This window comes from Lissotriton vulgaris, chromosome 9 (genome assembly GCF_964263255.1).
Source record: "Lissotriton vulgaris chromosome 9, aLisVul1.2, whole genome shotgun sequence".
Lineage (NCBI taxonomy): Eukaryota > Metazoa > Chordata > Amphibia > Caudata > Salamandridae > Lissotriton > Lissotriton vulgaris.
The window spans coordinates 393,038,500-393,061,662 of record NC_141697.1 but is presented as its reverse complement, the minus strand read 5'-3'; the positions used below and the strand labels follow the sequence as shown (position 1 = coordinate 393,061,662).

Below are 23,163 nucleotides of genomic sequence, written 5' to 3'. Positions count from 1 at the left end.
TTTTTGAATATAAAACAGCATCTCCATTCACATCAGATGTTCTATTCTTACAGATTAATCCTGCATTGCTCTCACCATCTTATCTTTAATACTGACGACCTTCGTAGTCTTCTGGGGCATCTCACAATCATTTACATTTTTTAGGATTATTATATTCTAGTTTTTAGGGATGACGGAAGAGAGCGTTCTCAATAAAGCAAAATTAATGAAGTTGAGTGGAAATAACTGACGTGTACTAAGTCAGTGACATCAGTTGTGTAAGCGATGCAGTAAGAATTTAGCAGTCCTTTCCCCAGGTTATGGTCCTCTCCTCTCCAACATATTCATGCATTTGCCTTTTACCTCCTTGGGTAGATCAACATTATCATGAGGAGAGCTGCAGAACCTGTACTGTGACAACTCCCTTTACTTTGAACAGAGGGTCTCCTTCACTCCGTGGTCAGGAGTGTGGGAAGAACTGCAGTTGCTCGTTTATTCTGCCTGCCCTTTCTCTACTCCAAAGAGAGTTGATCCAGAAAGGAGAGGGCTGCTATTGAATATTTAGCCATACAACCCTCGGTTTCAACCCATGTGTGGAGTAAATACAAACTAAAAGGTTGAGTAACTTTTAGTTTATTGCTACCTGAACGCAGGAGGTAAACAGAACACTCCCAATACATCGGCTAGCATCGTTCAACTGCCACAAGCTTAACCATCCTGGTGTTACCATTCTAACGTAGAACAGTAAACTGAGTCAGGCAGAGGTCTCACAACCTATTTTAATAACATGGTCAACATATAAAACTTAACTTACATACACAACTCCTCTTTCTCCCCTATATAAGCGAAAATAAAGTGGAATGAACCCGAAATCAAAACGCCTATCAAAATAATCCTTAACTACACTCTACATCAACACACATAGTCTTGCAACCATTGTGGACGTTTCCGAGCACTTCACAGGTCTTTAAACGACCATTGGCATGTTAAGGAGGCTTTGTTCACCTCTTAGCGCCCCTGCAGCCCCACTCTGACTATAGCGAGAATCGCCTGGCCCCCACAGAGCAGCATAGTCTGAGTCGCGCTACCGCAGGGGTGTTTGCTGATATTGTAAAAAAAAATTTAAACACTGGGTCCATGTCTGCAAGGTACGCGGGCCGCCAGGGAAGGCTTGCCGGGCCGCTGCCGGCCCGCGGGCCATACTATGAGTACCCTTGCTCTGAAGGCAGGAAAAACACAAGAATAGGGAGAAAAGTCACTAAATAAGGAGCAGGGAACTGAGAATAACAAGAAAGCTATTGAATCATTAGCAATTGTCTAACTCAAAAACCACTCTATGTATTAGGTTGTGGACAATAATGACTCTATACACAAAGGTAAACTTACAGGTGAGTAAAGCTACTTTTACAAGTTAACTCTTACACTTTTTAATAACGTTACTACTTTTGGTAATTTACGATTTACTATTGTGTACTTACTGAAAAGTGTAGATGCACATTCCCCAAACCCCCTGAAACAGGGGGAGGAGTCAGTAAAAACTTCCTATTTGACTGCAAAGTTATTACTAGTGGTGACTACAACAGTATTTGATGTTCCGCGCCCTTGTTGAAGACCTCCACAGTCAGGGTGGAGAATTCCCTATGGTAAAGTATTAAAAACATTGAAGTAAAAAAAAATAACTATAATTTTTGTACTTTAAATGTTAACACAAATTGACGTTACACATGAATTCTAAATTTGGAATGATCTTAAAATACAACAGCACTATTAACTACATTTACATTTTAAATGTAATTATTTTGAGTAAATTAAACAAAAACTAATTTTTAAAGATTTATTTTAAATATTGCCCACCTAAAGTAAAATGTTTATATTTATGTATTATGTATTGAAAGTTACTAAACATTATGGGGCAGATTACGATACGACTCGGAAGGCTCCGACTGATGGTTGGAGTCTTGAGCCACATCGTAAGATGCAGGTCAGATTATTTCCCGACTGCCTCATTTTGATTGAGGCGGTCAGACATAAATCTGACAGCTCATTCTAGCTGACTCCAGCCAGTCGTAATGCGGCAAGTAATCTTAAGGGCGGGCCTTTCTGCCCTTGAGATTACAATGACCGTTTTTGCCATGGTTACCATGCCAGTCCATCCGACCCGACTTTGGGGTCCCCAGCAGGGACCCTTTAGTGTACAGCCTCCTGTTGGAGGCCATGCGGACACCTATGGTGCCCCTCTGTTGATCCCTGCACCTTGTGGTAGGCACGTTGCCACGGGGTGCTAGGATGAACTGCACCTCCCATTGTACTTTGGAAGCATACATTATGGGTGGTTTACGGCCGTAACGCATGCTCCCATTTAAAAATATAGGAATACGACCGAACAGTGTTTGATCGCATTGTAATGGGACAGTCGGGCTGCAGACCGGGTGTTAGTCAGTCCCATGACCGATGCGATGTCAGGCAGAAGTGATTCCACGCAACATCGTAATGAACCCCTTAGTATGGAATTTATTTACGATTTTTTTAAAGTTACATTTATTTCTAGATTGAATAAAGTAATATTTATCTATAGTTTATATATTTTTAAATTAAAATATATGTACATATATTTTTAATAGGTATAACTAAATTAATTTATTTTAAACGTTATTTCCAGAAAGGGTTTCATTTTAGGTCTGTTCTGCCATTATTTTCTGAGGTATTTGTGAGTACCCATGGGTGGTGTTGTACTTACTAAAGGTCTGAGCTGGATACGTTTCTGACTGTTTTGCTCCTTTTTGGCTGTGTGACTATAGAAGGGTTGTGATTAGAAATTGGCTTACTCTTTTTGTGTGGGGATCCATACCCCTCTTTCAATCACATCCTACTTCTTCAACAACACAGCTAATGATCAATGTAGACGAGGCCTAAACAGGTATGTGGTGATCTTCATTCAGAAGATTATGAGCAGTTCTAAATCAGATCATAGTAAGTTGTTCATTTTGAGAGAACGTTGCAAGAATTATTATTTCTGTGCTTTTTTCATTAAGGGTTAGAAATTCCATATGCAAAAGGTCTCTGCTATGCTGCGGGCAAATGCCACCAGAAATGGTGAGTACCATCAGGTGAGAAAGCTTGTCTTGGATATGGTTGAAGCCTCCAAAGGTAGCCCGTGTAAAAAGGTTGTGACAAGGGATATGTAGTCAAATGTCGATTGAGACAATTTGTGGTCTGTTTTTGTCTAGTTCAATGCAAAATAATTGATGGTGTAGGACAAGATGAGGCAGGCAAAAAGGGAAGCAATACCCATAGGGAAATTATGCTCCTTACTCTGTTGTGTATGATTGCCCTGTGCACCTAAAAGGGACACTACTCTCATACATTTTGAAGTCTGCTGATCCTACAGATTTCATCCACTCTTGTTCTACTTAGAGGCCGATTCCGATCTCGGTCGGAAGGGCACTGAATCGGGTTCGGCATTAGCAGATCGGATTTGGAGGCTGAATTTCTGTCCAGTTCGTACACAGGTCCAGACGTCGAAGTACAATGCGAACAAGCACGAAATATCCGTCCGAATCGTTTCCGGGTCTGAACCGCCCCGTACGTCTCGGCCGTAAGCTAACCGTGGCGCGCTATGGAGGCGTATTCCGACCAAACCAGTACGATGCTCGATTCGGACAGCCGGATTGAGTCGGAGCTTCCGGCTCGCAATATCTCCCGGAGAAGAGCTTTGGAGGTCCGCATCAGACCCCCTGTTACCCGCAGCCTTACGACTCAGACACAGGGGGAGACCCATGGGTCTCCCCAACACAGGCAGATACGGTTTGGATGGCACCAACGCATACCAACTGTATGGGGCGCACTTGTCCACAACGTACCCATTCAGTCAATGGGAGCCCATGTATGCATCGTACGATCGGCTCCCATTGATTTCTATGGGGTCCGACCGAACCGAGTCCGACAGCATATGGCTGCATCGGACTCGCTTGGTCGGACTGCAGGAGTCTGGTTTGTTCGGAAAACACCCTGGATCCGGCCCTGTCGGAGTGCTTTCCAACCGAGATCGGAATCGGCCCCTTAATGTGATCCTACCCCGATTTTATGTACATGTTGTCCATATAATTGTTATATTGTGTTGCTTTTTTAATCCTACATTATTTTAGTTTCAAAAACTACATTTTTGTCGCTATTTTATTTATTTATCTGTTAGCATTTTCTCCTTGAGCTTGACTTAAAGTTTGGATGAAGGGTACTTCCTCACAAATTATACATATATATTTGCTGTCTTATTACAAGTGCATTAGATACAATGCACTTGTAATAAGGTCACAGGACCTCCATCTACCAAACTCTAAATTAGGCTACCTATTCTTATTGCCTGGCCAGAGTTTCAGTAAAATGCATTTCATACCACTCCCCAGAAATTCCCCCCAAAAGGAAGCAGAAACCCCAATTGGTAGTGCAAGGGGATGAACAGAGACACAAATGTTTTTTTTTCACATTTCTAATCTAATGCTCAGGTATTCTCAAAGCTAGTATTGCCAAGTTCCCAAAATATGTCCCAGATTAGGTAATGTCTGGAGACAGAGGCTTTGATTCCTTGAAGTTAAGTGTGTCAACATTTCTGGCCATGTACAAAAATAATATAGCTGTGTGTGATTCAGATGTAAGGGAATGTGGAGCACACTGCTCTTAATTCATGGGTGATTTAGTACCCATTCTCAATCTGTAGCATATGTATTTTAAATGTGAAGATCTGGCAGAGATATTTTCACATGGTAATGGTTTAGGATTGGGTCTGTTTAGAGTGGCAATCTCTCTTTGCCTTAGTCCAGGACCAAATAGTTTTACTATTTTAGCTTTGAAAATGCATGAAAAAGTTCTTAAAAATAAATAACAAAAATGGCAATGCCAATAAGTCTGGCTTTAAAGAGAAGATGCCTGGGAATGCAAAGCTTTACACGCAGACTGATGGCAAGTAGACGGCATGAAACATGACTTTGTGTACAATAGGCTTTCATAAGTCAGTGTGTGAATTGCTGTTTCATTTCGGTCTTTAGATTAGCACTTTGGGATTTGTATTCTTGTTTGTCAGTGTAAGAGTGCAAAGGAGAAAAAACATGGACAGGGCCAGAAGTCATAAATGATAAATTAACCTGGAAACTTGGCAACTGTGCAGTGGGGCTTTCAACACACAGTGCACAGTTCACAAGCAGGTATTAGAGTATTTTACTACAACATGAAGTACTGACTAGGGCACTCGTGGAGAGAAGTGTGTGCGAAAGGGTGCCATAGTGTGCGAAAGAGTGCCAGAATGTGTGGGTCATTTTAGGTAGCTTCATGTGAAGACTTGTATGCATGCCTTCGCTAGTACTCCTATATAATAATCTAATATTACCAGACTACTCCTGTGAGAGGAGGTTGTGTGATGGTAAGGCCAGAGGCCTATCTCAATGATGAGAGGTAATGACTCCTCTTCCCAATGCCTGACATGGGCCCACTGGTATGGCCGGGTGGTGCACGGGGCGCGGTGCCTTTGTATGTAAGGACAGGCTGGTTGTTCATGGGGTGGAGTGTGGTGGTACTTAGCCAGTCCCTGGAAATGTGTGGAGGTCAGTGGGGTACTTGGCCAGCCTCATTCGAGGAGGGTAAAGAGTGAAGGGAAGGAGGGCAGGGACTGGGCCAGTCCCTATGGTTAGGGTCAGGGTCTGTGCTATGGTTCTAGGGATGCTATTGTTCTAGGGATGAGGACAATGTCTGTGCTAGCACCCAAGGAAGTTGGTCATGGGGCAGAAACTGCGCTCAGGATGGAGGTTGCAAAATAGGGTCATGTAACTGCCAAAATCAAAGCAAAGTGGGCCCCCATGGGAGGGATCAATACCTGAACCAGTTCCCTGGGAATGTAGGGAGGCAATGTAAGGGTGCTAAAATAATGCCTGCACTCCAATGTAAGGGAACGTACAAAGGGAGTGCACAAGCTGTGCCTGAATTCTGGGAAAGAGGGAATAAAGTGTGGTGGTATCTTGGTAAACATGAGCAGGCATGCAAGGGAGTAGAAACTGTGCCTGCACAATACAGGAGATGGCATAAGCCATAACGGGCATGCGGAGTAGGCATGATGGACATGCAGTATTCATGCAACAGATGTTTAAGCACGTTTGAAATTAAAAAGAACCACAAGTTTCAGGCGGTAACGGTCACTGTATTTGGATTTCATGACCCTGTAAATAAAAGCAGTGTAAATAATTCTGCATTCTGCCAGCGGTATTGCTGTTTGCTCATGCATTATTGGGAAACTAAAACCATATCAGAATTAAAGCATCATGTTGGCTTTGCACAGGCATGCCCGTTTGAAAGTAGCAACCATTTTAGTTGAGGGGAACCACTCCACAAACCAATAGGTGGGCAATACAAGCACTCATTCAATAGAAACATCTGCCAACCCAAATGCTGCACTAAATGCAATCAATATGTGGGTGCACTGAAAGCCACTCTCTCAGTGTTGCTTCTAAAAGCTCTTTTTTGTTGATCACATAAGATCTGGCAACAGCTGCACTTTCAATCAGGTGAGACTGGTATATTATTTTGATTGAAATGTTTACATTTTAATTCATTAAGAAAGCAATTTAAATGAATACATGTAACAATAACAATGACACAGGTAGAGTTCCATTTGAAATAAAATGAATACTTTGTGACTTAGAGGAGACAAAAGAAACTCGGTCTGTATCTGGTTACAGTATGACTCAAGAATGCAACAGAACTTTCATCTTGTTAGGTAAGTGCCCAGGACACACTTAATAGTCATAAAACACACCGAAAGAGAAAATATTGAGATGAAACTCCAGATTTGAAGGAAACCATTGTGAAGCTTTTAGTTTATTGATCGCATAGCTTTACTAATTATACAGGATCCATAAATTACAATTTTCTCAGCTATCATATTTTTTTTGTTTTGTTTACCCTCCATTTAATGCTCCACCATCACCTTGATACAAGTCACTCACCCATATGTGAACAAGATGCATTTACCAACCATATCCTGATTACATAAAACAATTCTGAGAAAAAGTAGTGATTGTAGATAGATAGATAGATAGATAGATAGATAGATAGATAGATAGATAGATAGATAGATAGATAGATAGATAGATAAATAGATAGATAGATAGAAAAATAATTTGTATTGCACAATTAATTAAAATCATTGCAATCAAGCTTGATTAGATTTAGGATAAAGTGCATAATTTCCAACGTTAAAAGTAAAATAAGACAGTATATCGTCTTATTATTCTAAAAAAGTATACATTTAAACTTCACATTGTCGGCGATAGAAGCATAAAGAATTAAAACAATGAACGTTATTGTTCGATTGGATTGGCAGAAGTCAGCTTGACTTTCACAGCCTTTGGAAGTTTCATAAAGCTTGCTGCCAGCTGTGCTGACATACATACACTCTACCAGGGCAGCCTGACAGGTCCAAAACAAAGATTTACAATACGCCAGATGGGGCGGAGCCAATACATTCTCAAGGGGCGTAGTATCTCACAGATACACAATGTGTGAATTATGTGCATGAGGAGAGGTAGTTCACAGAGCTACTGAAGGCTTTGTTTGTCTATTTTTTGAGTTGTATATTCTCCCATTCCATGACAAACATGCCATAGTGACTTACACAATAGAGCGAAAGAGTTTCTTAGTCAATACCATAGTTTGGGTGACTGATTTAATAATGTTTGTTTATTCAATTTCTGGCACTGTGCACGTAGTTGCTACAGCTACGCATGGTACAATAGACAAAGGGATTTGTGTTCTATTTATCAAGATTGCGCAGCACAGCCCCTCGCAACCAAGATCTGAGAGTGGGTCCTGTGCTGTGCTTTCATATTCTGTTTCCCCACTTAGCTGGGCAGATTATTCCTTTCGACATCTAGATATGACTATATTCACAATGTTCTGCATATTCTATTGACTATAATGCCTGCTGTACCTGTGATAAGTATTGTAGCTTGCCGAGATCACTGTAATCAACGTTGATCTTTGATCCAATTACTTCATCAACTTCTGCTTGAAGTCTGATATTAAGGAAAATAGAACTTTAATTTACAGATTTTAACAGAACCACTTTCTACTCATTTCACTCAAACCACATTGTAACACATTTTGCATAGTTTTAATAGTTTCCAAAATCTTGTTGCAGAAAATGCATTTTCAAAATGTTGGAGACCACTTGTAGGAATTCTGGAGGTTAAGCAATCAATGCCACCGCCATTGTGAGGAGTTAACATGTCTTTACATGATAGGGACTTATTTAAAATTTGTCGGACGGGATACTATGTTACAAATATGTCTTGTCTGCCATATTACAAGTGCACCATAGCCTATGTCACTTGTAATGCAGCAGATGGGATATCTGCCAAATGTTGAGGGAATATTCAATCCACCAAGCTCTAAATAATTCCTAAACTGAATACAACACCTTATTCAAGATCCGAAAAAAGTTAAAATCTTTGGTTGCCAGCCTGACACAGACCTGTCTCTGCAGCCCAAATTTTAGAGGTACTATAGTCAAGGAATTCTAAATTTGTGTCTGTGAAGAAATCCAATGAAAACCAAGAACACCAATAGAACATCAATAGAACACTGCCAGGATCCTGCCTAAAATAAACAACAAAATCTGAATGCACTGTAACACACGCCAGCCAAATTAGAAGTTAGAAGCTGAGGCAACACATTCCTAGCGACCCCAGCAGCTAAACATTAAGGGAATAAAGAAATGTGTATCTCTTCATGAGGTGAGTAATTCGGAGAGAATATCGGTTGATATGTTTTGGCTAATATACTGAAATTTGCTGTGGAAGGTAAATGGAGGAAATAGTTTGGGAGGTGTATAATAAATTACAAGCTAATTACAGCAGGTACATTATTATTATACTCCAAACTGAAGGGATTGCTCAGGATCTATTATATGTGAATAACACTGACAGGGGACTTGGGTAAGAAGAGCAGATAGGTTAGGTTGAAGGAGGTGAATCTCGCAGGCTATTATTTTTAAGATCTTCAAGAAGGTGGGTGATCTTTTAGCACAAGTGGAAAAAAATGTGAGTGGTGGTGTGCCAAGAAGGAAAGAACCTAAATCTTGAGGTTGTGGAGAAGGTTTGTGGGGAGGGCAACTAAATGTACTTCATAGGGAACTGTGCTACCTAACAAGCCTAATGGCTGATAGGAGGAAAGAGAGGTGATCTGGTAAGGTTGAACTGGGTTCGGAATAAAATATTGATGGATTTTCCAAGCGGTTACAAAGAGGTAAGCTGAAAGCCTTGTTGGAGAAAACTGTTTTAGTAGTCCAGCTTGATGAAAACAGTAGTAGCTGAGGTAGGGGTGTGCAACACAGATGAACTGGTAGTAGCTCTTAAGGTGGTGACGCTTTCATACTTTCTGAGACTACGGTACTAGGAATCCTTGAATGCAAGCCTTATCACATCCTGCAATAAGTTCTCAACCACACGCTAACTAGCCAGCAAATAAAGTCAAATGCTAAGGTGCTCATTTAGAACACAGCACTGAATTGTTAAGCAGACACCTGTATCTGTAGTAACATTGTGGTTATGTGAAAGAAATTATAAGACATGTTGGTGTTATTAATATTATCCACCTATCCTTCTGTATTAGAACATAGTTAGCAGCAATGGTTTGCTGGTTGTACTGGCTCAGGACTTTACCATACTGTTATCTGGTTTCACGGTTGGTCCAATGTGACAAAACCACATCACACATTTTAATTTCTTCCGCTAAACTACGTAATTAGGAGCAATGTACAATGTTCCTCTTTCCTGTGTAAATCCACGCTTTATAATGTAAAGTGAGGATTATGCAAAAATGTTCGCATCCAGACTCTAACCCAGATTTATAATGAACAGCAATGAAGCATTATGGATACTTGTCATCTTTCAATAAATGGAGACAGTTCTCTGACTTTCACATATCCATCCACCACTCTATTAAGCTGTAAGGCATATACAGAAGGAATAAGCAGTGTTCTATACTTACTTTTTCAAAATGTCTGGATGACGGGTCAATTCAAGTATTAGGAATGATAGCTGGTTAGCTGTTGTCTCATGACCTAGAATGTAAAGCATAGAATTAACTAAAAAAGATGGTCACACCTGGGCTCAATAGCGTGCATTCATAACAGGTATCGATTAGGCAAAATAGCAGGCTGGATCATAAAATGAATCTACATCCCATTTTCCCAGTTATTCCCAATTTATGGTAAATTTACTAGTCCAAAACCTAACACCTAGCTGCAGTTGCGGCTGCCTCCGGAATGGGTGGTGCGGCTGAAAAAAAAGAATAAGAGAAACTTACCTTTGAACATCACTGCTGCCTCTCCTCCATCCTCTTCTCTTGGCATTGGCAGCACGGAACGGAAGCACCCAGAGTCCCAGACCCTTCCAGCCAATCACGACACTGCTGTCACCATGACAGCATACCCGTAATGGTCTGAGCGCCTTGGTTCGGCACTCAGACAAGGGCCGGGAGGCTGTGCATGTTCTCCACCTAGGCTGTGCATTACAGGGCAGTAGAGAACTTGCAAAGTGCCATAACTGTTTGGCCAGCCCAAGAGGGCCAGCCAAACCGTCATGCGCCCTTATAGGGTGCAAACCAGACCTCCCCCTGCTCTGGCCAGCTCCCTGACCTAACCTGCCTCCAAGTCCACACTAAAAAATAACATGATAATAACATGATGTTATTATAATTTTATTTTTATTTTTTTGCCTTGCTCAAAGAGCAGTGGGGCGATGCTTCTCAGCCTTAGCGGAGGAGCCAGAACTGCCTAGCTGGTCTGATGATCAACATTTTATAGTGCAAAATGTTGTGCACCACCACTGCAAACTGAGTCAAAGTTTCAAAGTTTATTGAAAGATCGAAATAAAAAAGATTTCATCATCACACATCCATTAGAAAAGAATAAAATGGCACATTTTGAATGATTTAATACATTTACATAGTTCATAATTGAAGATAGCGTGAGGGTTATTACAACGAAGAAGAAAAAAATAAATTAATTAAAACAGTAAAACTATGCAAATGTTAGCAGCAACAATTAAATACATTTTAGCCCAAAATTATTAAAGTTTCAAGAGTTCATTACCTCTAATAGCCTATGCTGCATGTACACATTTTGAGACTGCAACCACCACCACTGAGGTGGACTTAGTCTTGAAAATCGTGAGGGTATTAGCCCTATCCAGGATTGTCAGGCTTTCACATAGAGGAGTGATCTACCTTCTTCTAGGCACTGTGTGTTTAGGGCAAAAGAAAATCAGATGTTCATCCGTTTTTTATCCATAATCGTACAGAATTTGTACTATCGCAAGGGGCCGAGCAGTTGGTAAAAACAGCATAGGAAGGGTACCATGTAGGTCTTATGTAGTCCACGAACTCCTCAGCTTTAGGGACATCTTTATAGAATAAAAAATGATTGGACAGTGTGCCTCTACTACTTTCCAATAACTGGTCGTAGGCTGGCCATTTTCCAATAATTTTGATTTACAAAAACAACATCATTGGTTGACATGGACCCTGGATCGTCCCTAAATCCTGTTAATCCTAGCTTAATCTATGCCTCTCTCAAATTATTTAGCCACTGGAGCCTCTGGGTTGCTTTTTTACCTGACATAACGCCACTACGGCCAGACCTATAGTTATCTAGTTCTCTTGTCATCCATACACGGACACAATATAACAAAGGGGTCAGTCCTGCAAGTTCAGCAACTGAATGTATTCTCAGATCCAAAGTTAGGGGAGGCAGAGGAATCGATTTACCCAACCCTATAATGGCTCTAAGAAAGTTGTTCTCTTTAAAGCTCAGGTTACACTGATACCAAAGTTCTGCCCCATACAGGGCTGCTCCCCTTGTCTGCATTTTATAAACTTCAACCGCTGGATTTATTGGGGACCACTGAAACTTTCTTACCATTCTAATAATGGCCCCTGCTCGGTGGCTTATAATTTGAGAGCTCTTAGTTACCTGGTGGGACCAGGATTCACTGGCCGCCAATCTAATGCCCAAAAAATCAATCTTGGTTACTCTCTCCAATACCACACAGTTCAGAGAAGCTGCACCTCACAGCCTCTTCCTTTTGGTGTATATAATCAACTTGGCCTTGGTGGCGTTAACTTTCAGACCAAAGTCCTTACAAAATTAACCAAAGCTGTTCACCAGATTTTGCAAGCCCATCCTGGTTTTGGCTAAGAGGAGGGTGTCATCAGCAAAGAACAGCCCAGGAATTTTTAGCACTACTGCTAAACAAAACCGTCCTCCAGCACTGCTCCTGTTGTTACTGGGGGGTCAATATTGCAGCATTGCTGCAAAACTAGTCCCCAGTAACAAAAAGGCCTCCACTTCTCCAAAACTGGCCCCCGCCATTCCAGGCTTCCAGGCAAATGCCATTTGCCTGCTATGGCCAGTCCAGCCCTGCTGAAATTAGCAGCTCATTCAGACGAATGTATTGAGGACCCAGCGGGAGAGAGAGAGTTCCTGGTACAATTGCTAATAATCTGCCAGAAACCTTCTGATCTTACAGCTTTGGGTAGGTCAGACCACTTCTAATCTTTCCAATCTCTTTTAACCTGCTTTAATTCCCTCCTGTAGGCAGTTCTACGTGTCCAGATCTCTTGATTGTCCCCCATCCTGATTGCACCCAATAGATGAGTCAATTCAGAGTTATACCAGATATTTTATTGATTAAGCTCCCAACTGTGACATGATTCCATTGCTACACATGCATACATTGTTTTAAACAGTTTAAAAGAAGAGATCTAAAAACATTGTAACATAACTATTCATTTGTAGGAGACAATATTATTCAGGTCATCAGTTCGTGTTATACAAAATGTTAAATGTAAAGGAAAAAAATAGTTGAAACTGCAAGGCAGGCGTAAAGTATATGTCTTGAATCATGGATCCTTCAGTGACACTGTTCATACAAGCTTGTCTCACATTTAGAATTAGACCAGCATTGCGTAGTAACATCCCAGCTTGCGTGATGGTGTTGCCCACCTAACATAATGATCTAAAGTAAAGGATACATATTTCTATTTCTGAGGTTGCTTATTATCTATAATATTTGGGAATGATTTGTACAGGTTTACTTTCAATGACAATGACTGATGTCACAAGAGTGGCTTTATCTTGGAGTGGATGTTTTTAGGAAATGTTACATTTACGCAGGGGTCCATGAATGCATGTGTTCTATCTTGCATTCCAATTTTTCTGAGACCAATTTAAGGTTTTCAATAAAAGACAGGGGCGTAACACAAGGCCCCGCAGCCCCCGCATTGCGGGGGGTGGGGGGGCCCGCGAGGGCCACTGGCTCCGGGGGCCCCGCAGGGGCAACTCACGTAACACATGCTGCTTGCGCTGCGCACACAGTAGGGCTGTGACAAAATGGTGCGCGCAGCGTGGGCCCGGCCGGGGCCCCTGCTGCGAGTTTGAAATGGTGGCGGCAAGGGCCCTGGCCAGGGCCCCTCCGAGTCTCAGTCTGTCTTTCATCTTTTATGGTGTGGGGCGCGGGCCGGCCAGGGGCCCTGGCTGTCAGTAATGAGTGAGTGACTAGTGTGAGGCAGCAGTTCAAAACTTCGAATTTTCAAATTAAATGTATTGTTATTGTGGAATTGTGCGCGGGGCTGCGGGCGGGCCGAGTCACTACTCTCTGATTTCTAGTTCGAAATGGTTGGTGCGGGGCGGGTGGGCCTGGGGCCCCCCGCTGGGGACCCCGCCCGACTCGAGTCAAGTCAAGTCCGAATTTAAAATTCCAAAATGGGGTTGGGGGGCCCCGGCCGGGGCCCGGCCGTCTGTCTGATGCAGGGCAGGCAGGGCCAGGGTGGTGGCAGTGTGGCACGGCACCCCGGGCATTCTCTCTCTGATGCAAATAACATTTATAAATGGTCAGGTGGCGAATCGATCGATGAATCAGGCGACGGGACGGACAGACTGTGGATGGGCGCACACAATTGTTTACTCCCAGTCGGTCTTGTCCAGTCCTCCTGACTTTAATTCTTTCACTTTCAATTCTGCCGCGTATGCACGTGGGGTGGGGGGGGGGCTGGGGCAGGCCTGTCTGGCTGGTGAGGTGACCAATGATGCCCTGCCCTCATTACATTTGTCGGCACTCGGCACACAGCAGCACAAGCGCAGTTGCCGGTGGCGCAAACACAAGGTGTGGCATCATGGGCCAGGGCGCGCATAGCCCGCCCACCCCAAGGAGACAGACCACGCAGCCGCCCATAGTCAAGACATCTTAGAAGAGAAGAGATTGATACGATTCAGAAGAAGACAAAAACCAGCCAGGCTAGGCCCGCCCCGCCGGCAGACAGACTGTCCAAAGTAAGTTTGTCCCTGACCCTGCCGTCATCGTCCTGACAGTGACACTGACCTGCGGGACCTTATAATCCTGATTTAAATGGCCCGGCCCGACCCCCGCCCTGCCCTTTCCTGTGTCCTGCCTGGCAGCTGGCTAGCCTTGCGCTCTGGCCTGGGTGTGGCGCATGCCATCAGGATGGTGTGCAGTAGAGCTCCGAGTCCGGACTGGTAGAAGAACTTTGAATGGGCAATTAATTCAATGGCATAGGTGGCGAACGGGGCATATATATGGGCGTCTGTGAGGCAGGTGTGCGTGGTAGCGGCCCATAAGAGAGGAGAACGTTTGTTACTCGATTCGTTAGGTAAAATGTGGAGGGGAGCAGCAGTAGCTGGATTGGAAGGCAGAGGGTGGGTGGTGGGTGTGTGAACATTGAACTCTGGAAGGTATCACTATCATTCCAAAGGACCAGGGGTTGGTATTGTAATAGACTGGGGGGAGGGAGATGGTGAGTGGCACTGGCGTGGCGTTGGATGTCTGTGCGGGTAGGGAGGTTGTGTGAGGTGGGAACGCTTGCAATTTGAGGTCGGAGGACGTGACGTGTACCCCTGAAGATGTGTAAGTTCGGGTGTCCCGTGTCCGTGAAGTACAGCCAGTAAGTGTTCATGCCATGTGGGACCAGAGATTTAACCGGCGGTAGATGACGATGTGATGATGTCATGGGGGCAGATTTGGAGGAGGAGGAAGGGAATGGTGCAGTCGTGCTGCCACTGCCAGGTGCCTCCTCTGTCTGACTCTGATGGCCCGGGCTGCGGGCACTCTGGTCTGCAAAGTGCAATTATAAATGGTTGGTGCCCCAGGGCCACCCCTGAGCCTGAGGCCTGACTCCTGAGCAGTTTATTTTTTTCAGTCGACTCGAAAGTCTCGAATCGATGGTCGATGATGAAATGGCGGCAGGACAGGGAGGGTGGATGATGCGGGCACAGCGCGCACACACAGCAGTCACACTTGTTGTTTACTCCCTCCAGACTCAAGTCCCGACTTTCACTTTCAATTCTGCCGAGCCGCCTGCTACGTATGCCTCGGGGGCAGGGGCACTGGGGCAGGGGAGGGCCCAGGGGGTAATGTGGGACTGGGAGCAGTGGAGTAGCAGTAGCACAACTGGTATATGGGCGTCTGTGAGGTGGTAGGGGTAACCTTAGCATGCATCCTGCCAGGTGCCGCCCAGTGCCCACCCCGCGCACAAAGGCCTCCAGAAATACTCTCTCCCTGTGCCCTATAATATTGTGCCATTAAAAGGACATTACATTGCCGCTTATCGATATGCCAAAAAGTGAAGTGACAATGTTTACAGACTGAAGAGGCTGCATAATGTGTATGAGGTGGGACTGGGAGTTGGTGGTGGTGGGAGGTGGTGGTGGCGGGGGTTTAAATAATTCCATGATGAAAAAGACACATTTGGTAACGACGAAGACTGAAGTAAACAGGACCCGCCTACTCCTTTAAACTAAAGTGCAGAATTCTTCCTAACTCCTGTGGTAAACCATCGACTCTGTGGGTTTCACTGGACGTCAGATTTCTGCGTGGTGGGGCAAAGTGGTACATGGGAGGCCCCCTCCATGTGCTTTGCAGGGGGGCCCCCTCAAGTTTCGTTACGCTTCTGATAAAAGTGTAATCTTTCTAGAGAGTTGCAAAAGATTTCTTGTCTCAATATATCACTGAGAGTACCTACTGCTTCATGCAGTAAGCTATAGGCCCAATGGACTACACTTGCCATTGCTTTAGCACAAGACCTTGCAGAGTGCATATTCTAACCGCAGTGCTTGGACAGGAACTATTTCACTTTCTGTAGTTCATTTACGGAGGATGTTTCCTTCATTTTGATTGTAAAATACCATTTACTAATAGGTGTATACTCAAGTGCATATGTGAGAGTCTGAGGCATTTTTGTTCTACACATTGTTTTATAAAATATTTAAAATGTCTCCTTCCCGAGGATTTATAAAACCTATTTAAAACACCAGCATGTCCTAAAGCCGTATTCTCTATGTGCAAGAATTGTGGTTTATTTTCTAGACTCTGAGAAAATGCTTTACCAAGATATGTGTAAGATTTTAGCATCTCTAGTGGCATTCCACCTAAATTCCAACAAATGGGGCAACAGTTTTTTCTTCCTTTAAAATCCATTACTTTAAGTTTAGAGATGTTCATTTTTTTTAAAGTTTTTCTCAGCATATATAGTCAGAGCTTTGAAATTATGTTGTAAGCCTACTGGGATAAGATCAAACAAAACCAAATGCTCTGCATACACTAACACATGTAAATCATAAAATGCAACACATGTTGATGTTCTTGATATTAACAAATTGGACAGGAAGATCATAAAGCTATAAAGAGCAAATAAAAGGGGCCAACAAACTTCCTTGTTTTAGGCCATTCTCTGCCTGTATTTTTGGTGTTAGGCCCTTGTTCACTCCCATCAAAATTCCACACTATGTGAAAGAATGAAGTGCAATAAGCGGACTTAGTAGGTGTGTGGGGATATCAAGCGTAAGTAATTACTTACATAGAATTGACCGGTCCCTTTAACAAATGCAGTTGAGAAGTCAATAAAGTCGCTAAAGAGGATTTGCAATTTTATTAATACATACTTTCTTTTTAAGCTTTGAACAATTGCACTGTTATCTATCACACAGTGTTTAGGTCCATGCACGACAGCACAACTACTGGGATTTAGCCAGAATGGGTGACTGTAGTTGTATCCCTTCCCTGTTACAGGTTGTGGTTAAACAAATACAGCATGAAGTTAATCAATATTTCTTCTCAGTTCTGCACCAACATATACACCTCAGGTTTTCTATGAAATGCATCAACAATATTACTACTATTATTATATATTACTATATAGCACCTACATATCTATATGCATATATCTTTATATCTATATCTCTATATATTCTAATATTATGCAAATATATCATCCTTTCTCTTAACAATACCAACAACAATCATTTTAAATAGTAATATTATTCAAATACAGAGCTAATGAAATTGCCTCCTGAGCATCATACAGAACACATAAAAAGTCCACTGCTGCGTTAACAGAGTGAAAAGAATTGGCTTTAAACAAATGTAATACATATACACTGGTAAACCTATTTGCATGCTAAGCAATATCTGCCTAAGTCTGGGGTCTGTAGTAGAGACAAGATTTTCAATCAATCAATCAGTGGGTTTGTAAAGCACACTACTCATCTGGAAGGGTCTCAAGGAGCTGAAAGGGGGGGGGGCAGGTCCTGTGAGTTCAGCTTGTTTGGACGAATAGCCAGGTCTTGAGGTCCTTCAAGAACGTGGGGAATGTTGGTGTCTTCCATAGGTGGAGAGGGAGGGAGTTCCATTCCTTGGCTGAGTGGAGGGAGAAGGAGCGCCCTCCTGTTCTGGACTTCTTGATGCGTGGTACCGTTGCAAGGGAGAGCTGGGATGAGCGGAAAGATCTTTGGGGTACATGGAACGAGAGGCGGAAGTTCATGTAGGTGGGGCTGGTGTTGTGTAGGCCCTTGTAGGCATGGGTTAGAAGCTTGAAGGTGATTCTCTTCTCAACTGGGAGCCCGTGAAGTGTTTGTATGTGTTGGCTGATGTGGCAGTGGCATGGTAGGTTGAGGACCAGTCTGGCGGCTGCGTTCTGGAGTTTGCAAATGAGGTTCTTGTTGACCACGGTGTAGAAAGTGGTGCCGTAGTCCAGTCTGCTGCTGATGAGGGTGTGGGTGACAGTTTTCCTGTGTTCGAGGGGAATCTAGTTGATTGTCTTATGGAATAGGCAGAGGGTGTGGTAGCAGGAAGAGGTGACAACATTGATCTGGCGGTCCAGTTTGAGTTCGGAGTCCAGGATGATTCTGAGGTTGTGAGCATGGTCCGTGGGGGACCGCAGGTGCTTTTAATCCTTACCCACATCTCTAATGATCTCTTCGAAGATGCATAATATAGATCAAGCATGCTAGAAGTGAAAAAAGACATTCTCTTTTAATTCAAATGAATTCTACATGTTTCTTCTAAAGAAATCACTACCGAGTCTAGATTTATCCTAAGACATAATTGCAGTATTTTTCCCACGTTATACATTGGTACACTGAAAAGCACTTCTTCGGATTTCCAAAGAAGAGTCATCCCTAACTGAGCTCATACCACCTCTAGTCTAGTTCATAAAAAGAATGGGTTGTGTGCTAGCTTTAACTTTATGTAATTGCAACTCTAACTCAACACTTAAAGCCTATACTATGGCATATATAGAGAGCCAAAATACCCTTTTTTATCTATCTAATCAATCTTTCACACTTCTGAGGTGGATCTAATGCCGATATAGGATGGCAATACAGAATTGCAGGAGCTATGTTTGCAGTGTATGCCCATAAAAATTAGTTCACCTAGTATCCCTACCGTAATGGATCAAAACCTAACAGGCCTCAAAAATTCATTAACACTGTACTTGAAGTTGCTTCCCTTTGCAACTTCTGTGTAAATGATATGGTAAAAGTGATTCCCAAATATTTCAGTGTCCAATTTCTCAGTGTCTAGGTACAATGTCCCTTGGGTTTTCAAGTGTCCTTAAATGTTATGTTATGTTATTGTGTTTTATAAAGCGCGATCGGCTGCCCCAGCAAAGGGGCGTCCCGGCACTAGTACAGGAAAGACTGACAAATCAAAAGAAGCAGGCCATAACTAAGATGAAGGAAAAAGATAGGTCTTAATGGCCTTCATGAATGCGAAATATTTGTTAAGGCCACAAATCTGCCCAGGGACTGTGTTCCAAAGACTGGTGGCTCTGTAACGAAAAGAGCGCCCACCGGCTCAAACTCTGCATGTCCTGGGAACCACCACCAAGTGCTGACCCTGTGAGCGGAGAAGCTGTGTGGGGGCATATGGCAACAAGAGATCGGCCAGGATAGGAGTGGCCAGTTTCAAAATCTTGAAAGAGATACATAAGGTTTTAAATTCAATACGCCTGGCCACAGGTAACCAGTGAAGGCGGCGGATGGTGTTTGATACAGAGCAAGATTTGCGCAGGCCTAAGAGTGTTCTTGCTGCTGCATTCTGTACCCTTTGCAACCTTGAGACCTCCGCCTTATTGGACCCTAGATAGAGGGAACAGGCATAATCAAGTCTTGACAAAACCGTCGCCTGAATGATGACCTGATGCATGGATGCCTAAAAAAAAAAACAGCAAGGGTCTAAGACCAAAACAGGTCCCTGCCATTTTTTTTGTTTGGACTCGATAGTTTAAGGAAGAGTCCAGCCAAACCCCTAAGATTTTTACTGCCTGTTTTGGGGAAGGGAGGTTGCTTAGGCTGGCTGGCCACCAGAGGTCACTCCACCGACCATGGTCCCTTCCTACCAACAGTACCACTGACTTGTTGTAATTCAGTTGGAGGCAGTTGCTGTTCATCCACTCGACCACTGCTGCAAGGTCACCCTGAAACTTAAACTTAATGGCATCCCGCACGGTGTTATTCGAGAGTGCCACCACCAACTGAGTATTGTCAGCGCAGGAGACCATAGTCAGAAGACGCCTGCTGCCGGCTACTGCAGCTAAAGTTTGAACATAGATATTAAATAACAGGGGACCTGTGGCACCCCTTGTTTAACTGGAAATTCGCCAGAAGCAAACAGGGGGTGGGGCAGTTACTGTAAATGACCTCTCATGGAGAAATGAAGCCAGCCACTCCAGTGCCAAGCCCGTAATTCCAACCTCCGCAAGACGTCTCAGCCATATATCATGAGACACAGTATCAAACGCAGTAATCAGGTCTAACAAGATCAACGCCGACGTTTGGCCCTCATCCATTGCTGACCAGAGATGTTCTGTAACAGCTAGGAGAGCTGACTCCGTGCTGTGGCCTGGTTTGAAGCGATTCTGGGAGGGGTCCAGTATGTTATTCACTGCCAGAAAGTCTGACAGAAGGGAGTTCACATAAGCCTCTATGATCTTTGCTGCCCAGGGAAGCAAGGAAATAGGGCGGTAATTTTCTAGTTTGGCTTGGTCGAGCGCAGGTTTTTAAGTAGCGGAATTACTTTAGCCTGTTTCCAGGCCCTGGGCACAGTTGCTGTACTGAGGGACCCATTTATCACCTGATTCAAGGAAGGTAAGATTGTCGACAGCACTTTTTTTGAATTAGTTTGGTTAAGTAGGTTCCCAACTTGATCCTACTTCGAAAAGCTAACAACTGATCAACCGGGATCAGACGAAAGGTGTGAAGGATATTAACCTGTTGACAGCAGCGTGCCACCGGCACGTTACTATGTGCAGTCAGGAAGGACCTGTAGATGTCATCCACCCTTGTCCCAAAAAAGATGGCCAGGTCCTCGCACTGTTTATTAGACTTAATGGTCGACCCAGCCATAATTTGCTCAGATTGCAAACTGGCATGTATAGAGAATGTACTCTTAGAAGGATTTGCACTTTCGCGGATATGGTTGGAAATAAAAACTGCACGTGCCTGATATATGGCCTTATTATACCTTTTAATAGCTGCCCGATAGAGATCTTTAGCAGTAGGACTGAAGTCTCTTCTCCATATGTGCTCTAATGTCTTACAGTCCTTGCGCATATCAGCGAGTTCAGTCTGAGACCATGGCCGTGTTTCGGTTTACGATTGACAAACCGTTTTATAGAGATTAAGCTGTCTAATGGATGCTCTATCCACTCAGAGAATACCCTGTGTGCCTCGTTGGAATCCTCTGGCAAATTTGGATGAGTAACCAAGAGGCAAGCATCCAAATGATCCCAGTTCAATTTATGCCACGGCTGTTTCAGGGAGGTCGACTGACCCTCAGTCAGAGCAGGAGTAACACTGTATAGGGACATTGAGAGCAAAAAAATGTTCCATCCATCCCATCCTAATCGGTGCATGCATTATGATTTGAGGTATGTTAGTAAAAACTGGGTCTAATAGGTGCCCTGTAATATAAGCTGGGCCTGAGACCACCTGCATCAGTTGGCAGGCTTCCAGGTGGGCCACGAAATTTGCCATATCGGTGTCCTCAAAATTATCTAAATGGAGGTTCAAATCCTCCAAAATTTTTAAATTGGTGATATTAACTGCTAATATACTGACCATATCTACAAGGGCTTCCCTGAAGCCTAGGGAAGACCCTAGGGATCGATATACCAGGAGCCCCAACATAGTGTAATTCGGGTTCAAAGTGACATTAAAATGGGCACTCTCACAACCGGTAACCATCCGTTTAGTGAAAGAGCATGGGTAGCATGATTTAAAAACAATCGCTACTCCCCAACCCCTAGTTGCTCTATTAATTAAAAGAATGCTATAGCCCGCCGGGAGCGCAAGGCCGGGTTCAGCATTAGAAAGCCATGTTTCAGTAAGAAAGAGAACGTCTGGGGAGGCCTCCTCTAGATGACTCTAAATGAGAGTTTGAGTTTTATGTGTGTTGATTTTCAACTTATTAGCAGAACATTACTGTAATAAGATACCAAAGTGACGTTGTAGACCTATGTTAGTCCTGTCTAGGACCACAAGGCCATCAGCATACAATAATACTGTTATTGGTTTATCCCAAGTTTTGTGCAGCATCTACATACATTAACTAAAGTGCTGGGGAGCAGATAAATAATGAAAAAACTATTGAGACAGCACACACCCCTGTTTGAGACCATTCTCTACAGGGATTAGTACCAACATGTTGTCTAAATTATTTAACTGGACACAAGTCTATGTTGAGTCATTAAGTTGCTTTAATAAAAAAAGACGCAGAGAAATCCCAAGTCCCTTTAAGTTGCACCATACTAAGTTTACATCTACTGTATCAAATGCTACCTGTAAGTCCACAAAATATCAAGAACGTTTCCGCTTTCCAGCTAGGGTGGATGTACGGGCATGGTACCATAATGCAAATCCACGATATTGAGTGCCAGGGCCGAATATTAAACCGTCTTGTTCCCCGGGTAACAGATCACTGTAATTTAAATGGAGATTTCATTTTAAAAGATCTTTCCCCACACATCTAGCACAGAAATAAATCTGTATGAAACAGGGTCAGCTCTATATATTTTTACACTTGTATAAATAGAGACAAGGTCATATGTTCCATCGTACGAATAAAAGGAGAAAAAAAGAAGGGAGGATAGAAAAGTAGATATACCCAGAGAGAGGGGTAAGAAGCAATAACTAGTAAACACTAAAAGATACTAGGAAACACTGAAGCCCTGTAGCGTCAACCCTGGGAAGGGAGAGGACGTTTTGTGGTAGATCAATGCAAAATGTATCCGAGATTTCCTTATTGTACATACATTATCCTCAGATGTGGGTGTCTTAGCAGCCCCTGCTTCTGCAATTTCCATGCTAAACTCTATGGGTAAACGCGTACTATCTTCATTGTCAAAAACTCTGAAGTTATGTCAAAAAGTAAAATAATCAATAATTCCAGAAAAGTAAATGAGAGAATCAAAAACACCTTGAATACAAGTAAGGCATGCAGAGAAATCATCTTTAATCCATCCATTAAAAAAACAAATGAGATTCACAAAGCTAAAACAGCACCTTTTGCACTATGATTTTGTAGGTTTAGCTTAGCATGTAGGATGGTTCAATCTTCTTTGAGATCGATACAGTCTCCTGTACCCAAACACGAGCTTTTGACTTTAACATTCCAGTCATCTCCTACTATTGCATTTCCTCCTGTGTATGCTGACTGAACATTGGTAATATCCCTCTCCTGAAGATCAACACATTGTTGAAAATCTAATAAATAGTTGCATTTAAAAGTATTATCGCAATATATTTCGTGTCTCTATAATGACATGTGGGATATACCGGCTGTTTAT

At 43.0% G+C, this 23,163-nt stretch overlaps 1 protein-coding gene across 1 annotated transcript in view; it reads right to left on the bottom strand.

The window, feature by feature from the left end:
- The window catches only part of LOC147690175 (cholesterol 24-hydroxylase-like), a 471,985-nt gene that overhangs the window by 114,900 nt on the left and 333,922 nt on the right, over positions 1-23,163 (bottom strand). Inside the window, exons 10-11 of the mRNA XM_086936649.1 lie at positions 10,012-10,084; positions 7,952-8,036 (exon numbers count right to left, since the gene is read on the bottom strand). Coding sequence (XP_086792775.1) covers positions 7,952-8,036; positions 10,012-10,084 — 158 coding nt within the window. The remainder of the gene's footprint in view (positions 1-7,951; positions 8,037-10,011; positions 10,085-23,163) is intronic.